We start from the raw sequence: 13,973 nt of genomic DNA, 5'->3' as shown, positions 1-13,973 counted from the left end.
TGCTTCTCTCTTCCTTGCAAGCCTTGTGCAACTGCTGCTATTTTCCCTCTTTCTCAGTCTTGGGAAGCTGAAAAGTACCTGTTGGTGCCCAAGAATTTCCAAGGCAGATCTGCAAGTGATCTTTGCCCATCTTAGAGAAAATTGCAATTGTTTTCATGCTCAAATACCCAAAGCTGAGGTGTTCCCCTTCTTGCTTCCCCTGGAGACATGCTAACAGCAAGATTTCCTGATACTGAAACAGGTTTATTTTTGCATTTCTTCTCTTTACGTGTCTCTATTTCTCTGGGCTGTTAATGAAGGTGGTAAAAAAAATTTCTCTTCCCTGCAGGGTCTTGACTGTGCTCAACAGAACAGCACTTTCTAGGCTACCTCCCAGGAGGATAGAGCCTCCTCTGAAGCTGCTGCTGGAGGGATACTCTTCTCCCTTGGCAGTGGAGCTGTGGGTCAGAAGCACACCTTATGCTTTACTGGGATGAGAAGGAGGTGCAAGCCTGCCTTTGCTTTGAGTTTTTTTTTTCTGGACTCTGAGGATTGTACTGGCTCACACAGCCAAGCTGAACCCTACAGAAAGCCTGCTGCATTGAAGAGGCCATACACAGACTGAGGTCTCTCTAACTCCATCTTTTCCAAATCAACACAACCTTGTTTTTATGAACTCTCACCCAGTTTTTGGCCCAGGTGATGGGGTTTTGGTCCATGGCAGTCTGAAGAAATCGTTTCTGTTCACTTCTTAAGTGCTTTGCTAAAATCCAACATCTGCCATCCCCAGAGTCCATTGCTTTGTAATTTTGCCTTTAAAAGTAATCTCTGCAAACCCCACCACTGCCTGCTGCTCACAGATCTGCTCTCCTCCCAGCAGTCTGATAGTGTACAAGTGATCAGAATGATTTTGAACACTCCTTAAGACCTTCCTGGAGGTAATCTCTGCCCCTAGCACTTTCCAGTGAGGACATAAAGAAATACCTCTTGCTTCCTTCCCCAGGTTGCACAGTGTTGGAGTGGAATTTGTGGGTGACTGGCATGATTCCATGCTTTACTGGGGATGCAGCTGGGACTGCATGCTGGGGAGGTTGACAAAGAAGGTTCTTGTTTCATGCATTTACAAGTTGAGCCTGTAATGCATTTCTGTTTTGAGACAGTTAGTGCTGGTGCTCTTCCCCCTTCACTGCAGCCCTGCACAGCTCCAAGTGCATCTGCTGTCTTACTGAGGTAATGAATTGGAGAAGTTAGGCATAAAAATCCTTTCTGAGCACTTGTGTGTGTGTTGCATGTGTACTTAGTGCTCTGGCTAAGGCTGAGTTAGGCCATGGCATCCTTTGAGGATGCTCCTGCCTTCCAGCCGCTATGGCCACTAAAGCTGCTCTCTGGTGTAGATGAGATTGCATGTTATGCAGCCCTGGAAGGGTGAGTCTACCTTTCTGCAGACCCCAGTTCTTCAGCCTATTACATATCACAGCTCCCATGGCTGCACTGGAGTCTGTAGAGAGGGAGAAGAGTCTCTGTAACTGGTGGATGCCAAGCAGACATGTCTCCAGTGAGGGATGGGAGGCAATGGCTGAGCCCTGACAGCTCCAGCCAGAGCTAATGTAATTCCTGTGCACATTTGTATCCCCAGCACAGCTCCAACATGCACCAGGGCTTGCTGTGTCAAGTGGCTGATGCATGCTGCACATTTGGGAAGAGGAGGTTCAGGAAGTTTCTTTTGCAAAGCCTATTTATTAACCAAACAGCTGCCCCACAGGTATGCCAATGCATGCTTCAGCAAACATCCTGGAATCCCTGCAAGTCTGGGATGTGCAAGAACTGCCACTGCTCCTTGCATGGAGGCAGGGGTGACAGTCCCAGACATTTCCTCAGGAGGAACCAGTTGGAATTACCTCTAGCCACAGGGTATTTTCACTCTGGGACAGACTGCGTCACCTCATGTCCTAGAGTTAGGAGATGGTATTGAGGCATTTCAGAGCCTTCCTCCCACACTTGGAGACAGATGATTCACATCAAGATTAGCTGCACTATAGATGTGTTTTATATAAGCAAGCACATGGAGAGCAGGAATCAGCCCTCTGTATGGGAAACACTCTCTGACATTCCCAGGGCAGAAGGGATTTCTGTGAGAGCACGACTTCCCCTGCAGGTAATGGCCATAGCTTTTCTTGAGTGGGGGATTCAGGTGTGGATTTTGCTGGAAGATCAATCAAGAAATGTGCAAGTGGTGCAGAGGTGCTGGGAGCAGGATTCACCCTGGTGCGCAGACCCTCAGCCCATGTACCACACAGCTGCTGATCCTTGGCTCTGAAACACCATCCAGACTGAGCCTGGAGAGTTGTTATTGCAGCAGGACATCCACCAGCAATTCTGTTGCTCAGACCAGAAGAGCTTCTATACAGTTGTGCCCCCAGACCAACCACTGAATGGAGGAGAGTCTGCCCACAAGCTGGGCAGAGTGATACAGTTATCCCTACACCTAGGAGCTTGAGCAGCCTGTCCCATCACTTCGTGGGTCATCAATGCAGCAATTTCCAGTGTGTCTCAGAGGACATTTGCTGCTTGAAACCCTTCCCCTCCATGGTGTCTGTGTCATGACCTCCTGTGGCTAAGAGACTCTTTTTGTCAACCACTAGATTTGCATCTTCCATTTTGCCATCCCATATGAGCCATCACAGGGTGCTATGCTCCATTGCATCCTGCGAGAGGACAAAGGGTAATGGATATAAACTACAGCACACAAACTACAGCACAGGAGGTTCCACCTCAACATGAGGAGGAACTTCTTCACTGTGAGGGTCACAGAGCACTGGAACAGATTGCCCAGAGAGGTTGTGGAGTCTCCTTCTCTGGAGACTCTCAAGATCCATCTGGATGTGTTGCTGTGCGACCTGTGCCAGATTCTATGGTCCTGCTCTGGCAGGGGGGTTGGACTTGATGGCCTTCGAAGGTCCCTTCCAACCTCTAACATCCTATGATCTTTCCAGTACCAATGATACTGAGCCCTGGACTGACTGGCTTACCTGCATCTTGAAAACAGTGTGTCCCTAAGACAAGGGTACAGAGGGGACAAGTTGGAAGAGCAGAAGATCTCCCAGGATCTCTCTCCCTGGTCTTTCTCCCAGGTGCTGCTGCCACATGCATCATGTCAGAGAGTCTGTGTCTGTGGGGTTTCCATGAGGTCAGTGCAGAGGGTGCTGCAAAGCCTTTCTGGGTGGTGGTTTTATCCCAGCCTTTGGTGTTCTGCTTCCAGCATGTCACCAACGACAGTTAAGGAAGTGCAAAACTTCCCATGGTTTCTGCAGTGCAGGGTGCTCAGTGTTCAGGGTGCATCCACCTCATGCCCTGTTTTACAGACTGGAATCATCTGCCAGACACAGACGTGGCCAGAGGGCCAGGGGAGGGCAGTGTGTAAGCAGGGACATCCCAGAGCAAGAGAGGAAGCTTCTTGGTATGGGGCAGCAGTGGGACAGGAGGACGTGGGTCAGGGCAGAGCTATGATCAGCTATCTGGTTCTTGTTGTCTTATTTTCTTTCCAGTTACTACATTGATGGAAGAGTGGCCAAAGTGACAGACTTCCTGAAAACACGCCTGTTAGACACCCTGTCTGAGCAGATCAGGAAAATCCAGAAAGTGCGTGAGTGCAAAGGGGCTGCAAGGAGCCAGGGGGCACCGTGCCCAGACTGCCTGGCCTTGGCACAGCTCGTGCCCAGGGCTCTGGCCTCAGAACCAGTGCGCTCCCAGGGGAGCTAGCGCTGGGTGGGGATGGAGGGTGGCTGCTGAGGGTGGCTGTGCTCCCAGTCTTTATGCAGAGAATGGGAGGAAAGACCAGGCAGCACTGTGCCTGGCCCCAGGGTGGGATGTGTGGTGGTTTGGGGAGGCTATGGGCTGCAGCGTGGCATGGACTACGCAGGTGTGCTGGGACGTGAGCTGAATTCATGGGCAGGGGCAGCCTTTCTGAAGCATCCAACTGGCTTGAGTCTCCCATCTGCCTGTTCCTGAAGGGAGCAGCATGCTATGGGGATGTTCTCTGAAACAGCCAGGTGGTACCAAACCATCCTGAGCACAGCTCGTGCTGTGCCTGCTTTAGGACTGGGCTCCTTCTGCAATATCTTGCCCCACTTACAGCACCTAAAAATGTTGCTTGCCAAGTTGTGACAGTTGCATCTCCAGGGTGATTTTCACTACTGGAGGATCAAGATCATTATGAACAACTGTTTGTTGTTGTTGTTTTTTTTTTCTTCTCCCGATGATCATGTTTTGACAGTGTTATAAAACCCAGCTGTTGCTGGCATGCAGTGTCAGAGCCCCTGGCTCTGCCTGGCTAGCTCAGCCTGCAGCAATCCCTCCTCTTCCCACTGGCTGGGGGACCCAGCTCTCATCTCTAGCAACTGGGTAGGGTCTGGGAGCTTCACAGAGTTCCCCCACTTTGTCTGATATTGGGGCCAGGGCTGTGACCAACCCACTCAGCTGTCAGTCCTGGAGAAATAAGGAACACCTAAGAAGCAGGGAAGGCTTTAGGGACTGGAGGAGACATCCATCTGTCTTGTCTAGGTTTTTACACCAAGCCAGTCACTACAATGACTTACTGTTGTAATTCCTGCAGGAAGAAATAATAGGATGAGTAAACAACTCAAAGAGGCCCCAGGAAAGGGGATGCAAGGGTCTTCACAGTAAAACTGGAGGAGGGAAGCCACTTGCTCAGTCCTCTGGCACAAACTGGGAACCTTCCATGCGTGCAGAAGAACCTCCTGCTGTGGGGAGGCGTGGTGGGGTGGCCAGTGGAGAGGCAGTGTAGGGGCAAGCAAGAGGCACCAGCCAACTCTTCTGCTGGGTGTACAATACCCCACCAAAAGTGGCAGCAGGTCGGGAACCTGCTGGGAAGGGAGCAGGATCACATCCATCCCCAGACCAGAGGCAGGAAGGACCTGCCCTCTGTGTGGGTTTGGGGAACCACAGGGAAGGATTTGGTCTGCACAGGGCAGGGCCTGGGAAGAACTGTTGCAGGAATGCCAGTGTGGCTGAGCAAAAGCACAGCGCTGGGTGCTAATAGCCTCCAGCTTGGCTTTGAGTCCATGCATCCTGTTGGGGCTGATTAGAGCAGCTGGGCTTGTCCACTTCCCTGTTTTATTGCTTCCTCTCCGACGGGGGGAAGGTGGCGGGCTTAGATAATTACAGGCAGGATGCCAACACCTCTGGGGCTTCAGTCAGGGATGTCGGCTCTCACGGGCTGTGAGTGGGAGGCAGACCAGAGCTGGCGTATTTAACATCTTTGAGGGATCCCAGTCCATCCAGCACATTCCAGTGCTCCTCACTAATGGGGCAGGATCCATCAGGCTGTGTGGAGCTCTCCTTGGGCCGCTGGGTTTGCAGACATCTGGTCGTGGGAGCTAGTTGCCTGGCCTGGAGAAGTGGGATTGCAGGAGAGAGGATGGAGCGTATTGTGGTGCTGGAGGTTGCTCATGCTGGGAGAGGTCAGCTCTGACCATCCAAGCCCTACTGTCCCACCTGGCATCTCACAGGTGTTTGTGCTGTCAACTGGAGACTAGCAAGGGGTGGGCCAACTTATTCAGACCTGCATGTCCTGCCTGTGCCAGAGATCCCTTGGGTGGCAAAGCAGCCCCGGCTCAGCCATGGTTCTTCCCACACCTGGGAGCATCCCCTGCTTTCTTCTTGGGTGCCCAGCATTCCTCTGTGTGTCTCCAGTAAGGTGTCTCAGCACTTCCATGCCTTAGAACCATTGGGGCTTGGGTGTTCCCTGTGGTTGGCAGCCACCTTACATGGGGACATGGAAAGCCTGCAGGATGGATGCATGGGGAGACCATGGGGAAAAACAGAGTCTGGGCTTGGGAGCATGGGAGCATGTTTGGGAGGGCATGTTTGGAGCAGCACCAGAAGATGGGTAGAGGACATGCAGCAGTGAGGAGAGAGAGAGGAATAGACTTCTGCCCCCTAGCCATGCTGAAGACAGCTGGTGATCATGCCAGGGTCAGGAGCTGTTTGCCTTGGCTTTACATTGTAGGTTTGTGAAAGTCATTTTGGTTGCTTTCATCTCTCGCACAGGTAGTGAACACATACACACCAGGGAAGAAGATCTGGCTGGAAGGTGTTGGTGCGACCTCGGCTGGAGGCATGAACAACCTCTCCGATTCCTATGCGGCCGGGTTCCTGTGAGTTGTGCCAGCTCACCAGCACCAGGGCACTGCCATCCCCGTGGGCTTTGTGGGTTTGGGTGCTGCAAAGCCTCTGCAGCTGGAGGAGGGCCTGCTCTGTGCCCAGAGACCTCACCTGTACCTCCTCAATACTGCCCAGCAGCCTGGGCACCATTATTTTCTCTATAGCATTCCTATTACCCCTCCTTAGCGCTGCTTTCCTGTAGGTGACCCAGACTCTGGCATTGCCAGGGAAGCAGAAAAAGGCTGGAACCACATGAGATCACACACTGGAACCTATGGTGTGCCCACAGGGCATGGGCATGGAAGGGAGGTGTGATCTGGGCATGCCAGCTTTGATACCCTAAGGCTTTTTGGTTCTGGCTGCAGCCACAGGCTCTTGCATGTCTTTGTTCTGGGGCACCTGCCTAGGGAAGCACTTGGCAGAGCTCTGCTGTGGAAACCATTTCTCTGCTTTGAAGCCACAGCCATTCCTGGCTCCTGGGGCTTGTCTACTGGCACAGCTCTGTGGCACAGCCCTGTGGCACAGACATTCTGCTGCAAAGCCCCAGTTCAGATCTTCAGAGCTAGCTGTGATCACAGAGGAAGGATCTCCCTCATGCTTCGTGGGGAAGCACATAGGCATACCCAGGGTAGCAGGGCTGTGGCAGGCCGTGGGGGTTGAAAACTTTGCTTGGGGAGTGCGAGGAGATAAGGCAGTGCAAAGGTCTGATCTCCCCAGGCTTTGGGCACAGTGCTGCCCTGCTGGGTTGCATGCAGGGTGTTGGGACATGCAAGCAGGGCACAGCTGGGGCAGAGGTGGCTGAGGTAAGAGGAGAGGCCTACAGGTTTGCCAGGGCAGGGATAGCAGGAGCTGGTTAATAGCCAGCTCACAGAACCATTTGAAGGCTGCAATTCAGGTGCTGGGAGCAGACACTGGGCTGTGTACGTGAGAGCAATGCCATATGCTGGAGCATGGCTGTGCCACTGGGGCCAGGTTGTGTCCCCATGGTGTCCTGACTCTGCTCCCTCCATCCCCAGGTGGCTGAACACACTGGGCTTGCTGGCCAGCCAGGGCATTGATGTGGTGGTGCGGCACTCCTTTCTTGACCATGGCCACAACCACCTGGTGGACCAGAACTTCAACCCGTTGCCGGTAGGTCTGCTCGGGGCTATTGTGCTGGCACTGGCTTCTCCCCACTCATTGAGCAGGACAATTCTTTCCTTCTAGCCTGTATGAACTCTGCTTGAAATTCTTCCATATCTGTTTCTTACAGTGTTAATAGGAGATGTTAGCTGATGTCAAACACAACATATTGGAGGTGGGTGGGAGACAAGTATCTCTGTAGCTGCAACTTCATCTAGTGCCCAGGGTCAGTAGCATGGGAAGGAGGCTGGTGTGGCCAGGGGGTGCCAGCAAGGACTGTGGAGTCAGAAGGAGGAAGGGATGTGGCAGGACCATCATACACAGCATGGAGCGGGCAGCCAGATCCCTAATGGTGAGCCAGGCTGGAGGATCAGCACCCAGCTTCACATCTCTAGAAACTGAGGTGGAGGGCATTTCAAGGACATTCCTGGCTTTACAAGGAATAGAGGTCCTCACATGGTGCTGCTAAAGAAATCATGTGAAAACCCTGTTAAAAGTAGCAGGTTTCCTTTTTCTGTGCTGCCACAGAAGCGAAGAGCCTGGCAGAACAGCTGGGTACTTCACATCTCCCCTGAAAGGGATTTATGGGTCCCTGACCAAGCAGTCATGCCAGCAGGCTGGGAATATGTGTTGGAGAGGTGCACAGCCCTGCCACAGCCAACCTGCCATTGATGCTGTGCTGGGGTCTTGGCAGGTGGCTGCAGCAGGGCAGAGGCTAAGGGAACAATGTCTGGATCAGCTCTACCTACTCAGCAGATGAAAACAGCATCCTCATGAGAGCATCTCTGAGTGGTGGGGGAGGATGCAGGCAGTGCTGGTGATGTGGGGACTGCGCTAACCTCCTCAGCATGGCCTGGCGGGTGGCTCCAGAGGCAAAACCAGTGAGCAGGAGAGTACAGTCCCCAGCCTGTGCTGCTCCAGGTATCTCCTGGAGGACCCTGGGCTGCTCCTGCATGCACTCCTCCAGCAAATGTACCTGCCAGCTCTGAGAGCCCGGGATGGGGAGAGCCTGGGGGGCTTTGAACGTTGTTTGATATGAATCTGAGCCTGGGGCAAACACTTGATGAATTTCTTCTGAAGAGCCAATTTCCCTGGCGCAACATAGTGCTCTTGGCTGGAAGGGTGCCGGGCAGCTTCTGGCCGCTGGGGCACACAGAGGCAGTGAGTATGCCGTGGACAGCTCTCCCAGAACAACCAGTGGAGGTCTTTAAAGTGGCTTTTGCTGTTGTTTTAAAGATGTCTCCCAATAAGTTAGCTGCCACCTCCCCGGTGGCTGTTTCCTCAGTCTCTCACGTGCTTCAGCATTGATCCCACAACTTCCATCATGTTCCTGCACAAACTCCAGTGGGTGCTTCCCTAACCCCTTTTACTCCACTCCCGTGGTATAAGAGCGCCATGGTCAGGTGCAAACTGACAGTTTAAAAGCTGCCAACACCAAAAAGCCCAGCAAGACCCAACTGTGACCTGCTCCGCAGGGCAGTGGCCGCTCTGTTCCCGTGGGAGCTATCAGGGAGATGAAAGCCACTGGCTGTCCCTTCGCAGCAGCGCGGTGCTGTGAAATACAATCTGCTCATTAGCTGCCAGGACAAAGAGGTTTCCGCACGCCGGCTGGCTGTGAGGCAGCTGCCTGCTGAGAGGAGGGCCCCACCGCCGCAGCATCAATCGTGGCTCGGCTGGCAGCTCCTCGGAGAGCCGGGGCTAGACTCCCCTTAGCAGCCTTTACACCTCCTCCTCTGCCACTGCCTATATCTCTGCTTGTCAGCTAAAGGGGACTGCGTGTTTTGGAATGCTGAGCTGAAGATGAGCCTTTTATAGAGGTTTTCTTAGGTGCCAGGTAGCTATATGGACCAGGGAGAGTTTCCTGTGTGGTCCAGGAATGCTGCAAATACAGCCTTCCATCCTGGTGCTAAAGAGCTTCCCGTTTAAAACCAAGTAATATGAGCACTGTGCTGCTGTCACACATTCCCTTCTCCCTGTCCTTCAGCTGGGCCCCTCCAATGCTGCTGGTCTTGCTTATGTGAGTACTGTCTCTGTTAGGGCATGTTGCAACTGACGGCATAGGAAAGCTCTTAAAATGTGGTGTGAGTGCCATGTCAGGAGACTGGGGAATGCCGATAAGGGATGCTGTTTGGTGGGCACTTCTGTGGGAGTCTCAGCTTCTGAATCACCATGTTTCTGTCTGCCCCTCCCCCAGGACTGCAGTGCTGGGGGGTCACATACAGGGGAAGGAGCAGACAAATCACTGCACCACTTGATAAGTGTCAGAGTAATAGTCACTGTCCTGGGCCATGCTGTGAACTAGTGAGGGGTACCAGTGTGTTGGGCAGGCAGAGAGCATGACTTCTCTCTGGGCATGGGTGTTGGGCAGCAAATCCAAGCAGCCTGGTGGGGCTTGCTCTGTGTTTTCTGAGGGTTAGGTTTGGCTTGCAAATAAACTCGTAAACTCTGATCGTTTTGGTGGGAAATGCAGGAGTACCTGGGAATAGCTGCTTGCAAGCAGGGCTGCAGTGAATCCTTGAAAGCAGAGGTTTAAGTTGGCTTGTTCCTGGCTTTGCACTGTTGTGGCTTGTCAGTGCAATGCAGTCTGGCTCCCCAAAAATGACCTCAGGTGACAGCAGTGAGGCCCAGCAGCACTGCAGCTTCATGGTGAAATTAGTGAGATGGTCATGGCTCTGCTGGGCTTTCTACACACAGGTGGTTCACAAGCTATGAAGCGTCTTGTGGTTTCTGGGATATCTTGCAAGGGGCACACAGCCTTTGTGCCCCCACACAGGTCCTCCACCCATGAAGGAGCAGCTCTGAGTGCCTGTCCTAACTGCCAGAATTGCCATCTACCCTCTCCTCAGAGGTGATGCCATCGAAATCCCATGCAAGGGATGGGTGCTGCTGGAGGGGAAGGTGAGGCCATCTATCTGAGCCTCCTTCCAGGTACAGATCTGAGGAATGTGGTTTCTTTTGCTGAAGAAAGTGGGAGACATGAAGTTCCCTGGCTTTATCACAGATGTAATCAGGCTGGGAAACAGAAATGCTCCAACTGACCTTAATGCAGCTGAGCTCAAGTGTTTTAATGCCTTGTTATTTTTGAGGTAACTTTTTCATGTATGGTTGGAGTGCTTTTTCTTCCTGAGTGACTGAAGCAGCCAGCTGTATAATAGTCAGGGCTTGTGCTTAAAAAGCCCTTCAAATAAAGTCTCTCCCTGGTATGTCAGGCTGCCTACCTGCACCTAAATCCACCTGTACATGTGTGTGAGAGTCAGGAGCAGAGGAAAGAAGGGCAGAAGCAGTGCCAATATTCACCCTTCACAGGGCAGTGCCTTTCAAATGCTGTTCTGGCGTTTAGTAGCTCTAGGCTCATTTCAGGCACGCAGCATACATACTCCATCTCTCTTTCCTTAATATCTTTCTGAAATAGTCCAGAGGGATGCAATATATTTATTTCATTGGAGAGACCCTCAGGTAGGTCTGAGCTTTTATCTTCAATTTGTAGGAGCATGTTAAAGACCTTTCTGAGTGCTCTTCCATGCGGCACTAGCCTCTTTTTTTATCCATCCTTGGTAATGATTTCTGCTTCCTTAATGCACAGTGCTGTGAGGTTATACTTATGCATGGATAAAAATGGGCATATTTTTAGGCAGAGCTTGAGCAACACAAACCTCATGGAAAATCCAAAGCTGAAATCCAAACTTCCATTTCCTGATAGCTGTGGTTTTCTTGGACTTTCTCCTAAAGACTGTGGACAGTGAGGTACTGGGTTCTCCTGGTGTAGATAGGTGCTAAAACTTCCTTTCTGTGCATGAGTTTCACACACAGCATGAGAAAGGCCAGAGGGATCAGAGGGTGAAGTGACAACCAGGACTGCCTGCTCAGCTGTGGTAGTAGAAGACAATATGATATTGCCTGTGGATTGATGGTGTCCTTGAGAAAGCATCACAGCAGTGCGAAGGTCTGTGCCTGATGTGCTGTGGTTGGACGCTTGGATGCTGCAGGTGATTTTTCATCTCTTTTGCTTAAACCAAAAGCACTGAAGAACTTGATGGGAGAGTTACTGCCTGCCTTGGAGGAGGGAGGATCCTGGACTCAGGTTTGGTCTGTCCTTAGGAATCTGTCTGCTTCCTACCTGAGGTTTCATAAAAGCTCTGTTGTGAACAAGCTCAGTACCATCCCCAGCACCCCCTGGGGTCCCTAAGGCAGAGCCGTGGTGTGAGTCATGCCATTGGACTACGCCTGGTGATTTAGTACTGACAGCGCCTGCCCTACCTGTCCCAAGCACCTTCCCAGTGGGACATAGGCTAAGCCCCTGGTCTCTGGATACACAGAGGCAAGGAGCCCTCTGGCAAGGTGCCGTGCTGGATGCCAGGGGCAGGAGCAGGTCCTCTGCCTGCCGTGCATACATGCTCACCAGCACTCTCATGAGCTGAGCTGGCTTGGCCGGAGGCGCCACTAATTGCAGCTGGAGGTCCCAGCCATCTCCCCAGACAGTGCCTCTCCGCCCCTGCACTGCATGGGAGGGGGCCCTTCCCAGGCCAAGGCTGCAAGGGGCCAGGTTCTTTTCCACCTGTTCCCAGCCCCAAGCCTGTGTCCACTCACCCAGTGGCTGCCCAGCTGCTCGGCTGGGCAATATCCATAGGCGAAGAGGAGTCCTGGCATCCATAGGGAAGCGTATGGATCTTTCCTGCAAGTGCGTGCTCTCTCACCCTCAGGAACAGCCAGCTGGCTACGGGGCTGGGGGAATTCAGTCCTGTTGCTGTGCTGGCCCATCTGCACGCCCAGCACTGAGTCACCGTGATGCGCACACGCAGCTGGCTGAGCTGACAAGGGTAGCTCTTCCCCCTCGCTGGGACCCTTGGCTTTGGGGTCAGTGTCAAGGAATGGGTGGCCAGGTTGGGCTGTGGTGTGCTGTGTGCCACACAGGCAGAGGCATGGCCCCTAGCCCAGAAGTGACACAGGGTGGGGAGAGGGACCAGGTCCAATGGAGCTCACACACACATGGAAACTGTTCCTGATGACCATAAATCTGCTGTGCGGGTGTCTGGCACCTCCATCTGCCCCGCACACTGGAACACTGGTGCTGGCTGGAGCCACGCCTGCAGATGGGGAAGGAGTGGGAAAGGAGAGGATGGGCAGGAGCTGTCTGTACAGAATGTTTGTTCTGGCTGTGGCAAAGAGGGATGACATCCCAGACAGTTCAGGTGTACGTGAGGGGAAGGCTCTTCCAGGACATATCAGCTGGAGCATGGCCTGCTGAAGGGAAGAATGGAAATGGTGCCCTGCTGTCTCCTAGCCAGCCTTGGCATGAGCACCTAAAGCAGGTCTGAGCAAGGCATCCTTTACTGCCTTGTCCTTTCAGCCACGATCATACCATGTCTTCAGGATCACAGCATCCTCTTCTGTTTTTATCCTCACTGCATTCAGCCTTCCAGGAGCTCTAAGTCTGCTCTGAGACTCATTCTATCCTGCAAACAAGGAGACAGATTTAAAGCGTCTCAACTCTGCTTGCTGTCACAGCGAGTTAAGGGCCCTTTCCCTCTTAGTGCACTATAAAAAGTCTCTGAAATGTGTATGCTTGGACTCTCAAACACATCAAAGCCATGCTGCAGCTAGCAGCTCTGCCACCCACCTGCCAGAGCTGTGGGACATGTGCAAACCCAGAGCTGGAATGTTCCTCCTGCACTAGAGACTGGGGCAGAGACACATTCTGTCTGGGACCAGCAGCAACAGCTTGTACTTGGAAGGATGGAAACAGTTACTGCTTACGTCTCCCAGAGGTAAAAGTGCCAGTGGCAGACCTGCCCACCTTGGTGACAGAGCCATTCTGGGGTTGTGGAAGAGGTCAGACAGTAAGACTTTGCATGTCTGGATCAAAGTTTGGACTAGATGATCTTGAAGGGTTCTTCCAACCAAATCCGTCCTGTGATTCCGCGACTCTTCCCAGGGTGGGTTGGTGCTTACCAGTGGAGCATTGGGTAGTAGTGTTATGGTGGAAAGAACAATGAAGTTGCATTTGGTTTCCAAGCCCTCTGATCTGGCAGCTCTGCTCCCTTCCTATGGCCTCTATCACCTGGACCCTATTAGGGAGAAGTGATGACAAAAGAGAGGTCTGGCTGTTTCTCAGTCTGCTCAACTCCCCAAGAAGATGGAGGCCATTAGGTGCAGGCAAGCTAGCAAAGGACAGTGGTAGGCAGGAGCCACTACCCACTTGCCATTTTCCCAGTGTCTGTCCCCTCGGTGCCACCAGTGCCCAGCACGGATTACTGTGGCTGCTGCTCCCAGAGCAGGAATTTTACCTTAATGCCACTGATCTTTCTACATGGTGGAGAAAAAAAACAAGAGACCAGAGACAGGGGAGAGACACTGAGCAAAGGGTGCAGCAGCTTGAAGGCTGGGAAGACATGATGCTCATCAGAAGTTGGTGGGTTGTGCTGCTGGCATAGCTGGTGGAAACCCTGGCCTGTAGGATGATGCTCAGCCCAAACACAGAGGTTGTGGTGCTGCTGGCACTGGTGGATGAGGATGCTACTCTCCAAGACCATGGGTGCACATATTAGTAGGCTATTTGAGATGGGAACAACTCTCCTGGAGAGCAGCCAGGCAGAAAGGGATCTGGGGGTACTGGTTGACAGCCAGCTGAACATGAGCCAGCAGTGTGCCCAGGTGGCCAAGAAGCCCAATGCCATCCTGGCCTGCATCAG

The 13,973-nt window shown here is 52.7% G+C and overlaps 1 protein-coding gene across 1 annotated transcript in view; it reads left to right on the top strand.

Annotated features, from left to right (window-relative positions):
* Positions 1–13,973, top strand: part of HPSE2 (heparanase 2 (inactive)) — a 113,963-nt gene that overhangs the window by 92,093 nt on the left and 7,897 nt on the right. The window contains exons 7-9 of the mRNA XM_054382096.1: positions 3,525–3,618; positions 6,049–6,155; positions 7,179–7,293. Coding sequence (XP_054238071.1) covers positions 3,525–3,618; positions 6,049–6,155; positions 7,179–7,293 — 316 coding nt within the window. The remainder of the gene's footprint in view (positions 1–3,524; positions 3,619–6,048; positions 6,156–7,178; positions 7,294–13,973) is intronic.

Source organism: Indicator indicator, chromosome 7 (genome assembly GCF_027791375.1).
Source record: "Indicator indicator isolate 239-I01 chromosome 7, UM_Iind_1.1, whole genome shotgun sequence".
Classification (NCBI taxonomy): domain Eukaryota; kingdom Metazoa; phylum Chordata; class Aves; order Piciformes; family Indicatoridae; genus Indicator; species Indicator indicator.
Note: the sequence above shows the minus strand (reverse complement) of the source record. Positions and strands in the feature narration are given on the sequence as shown.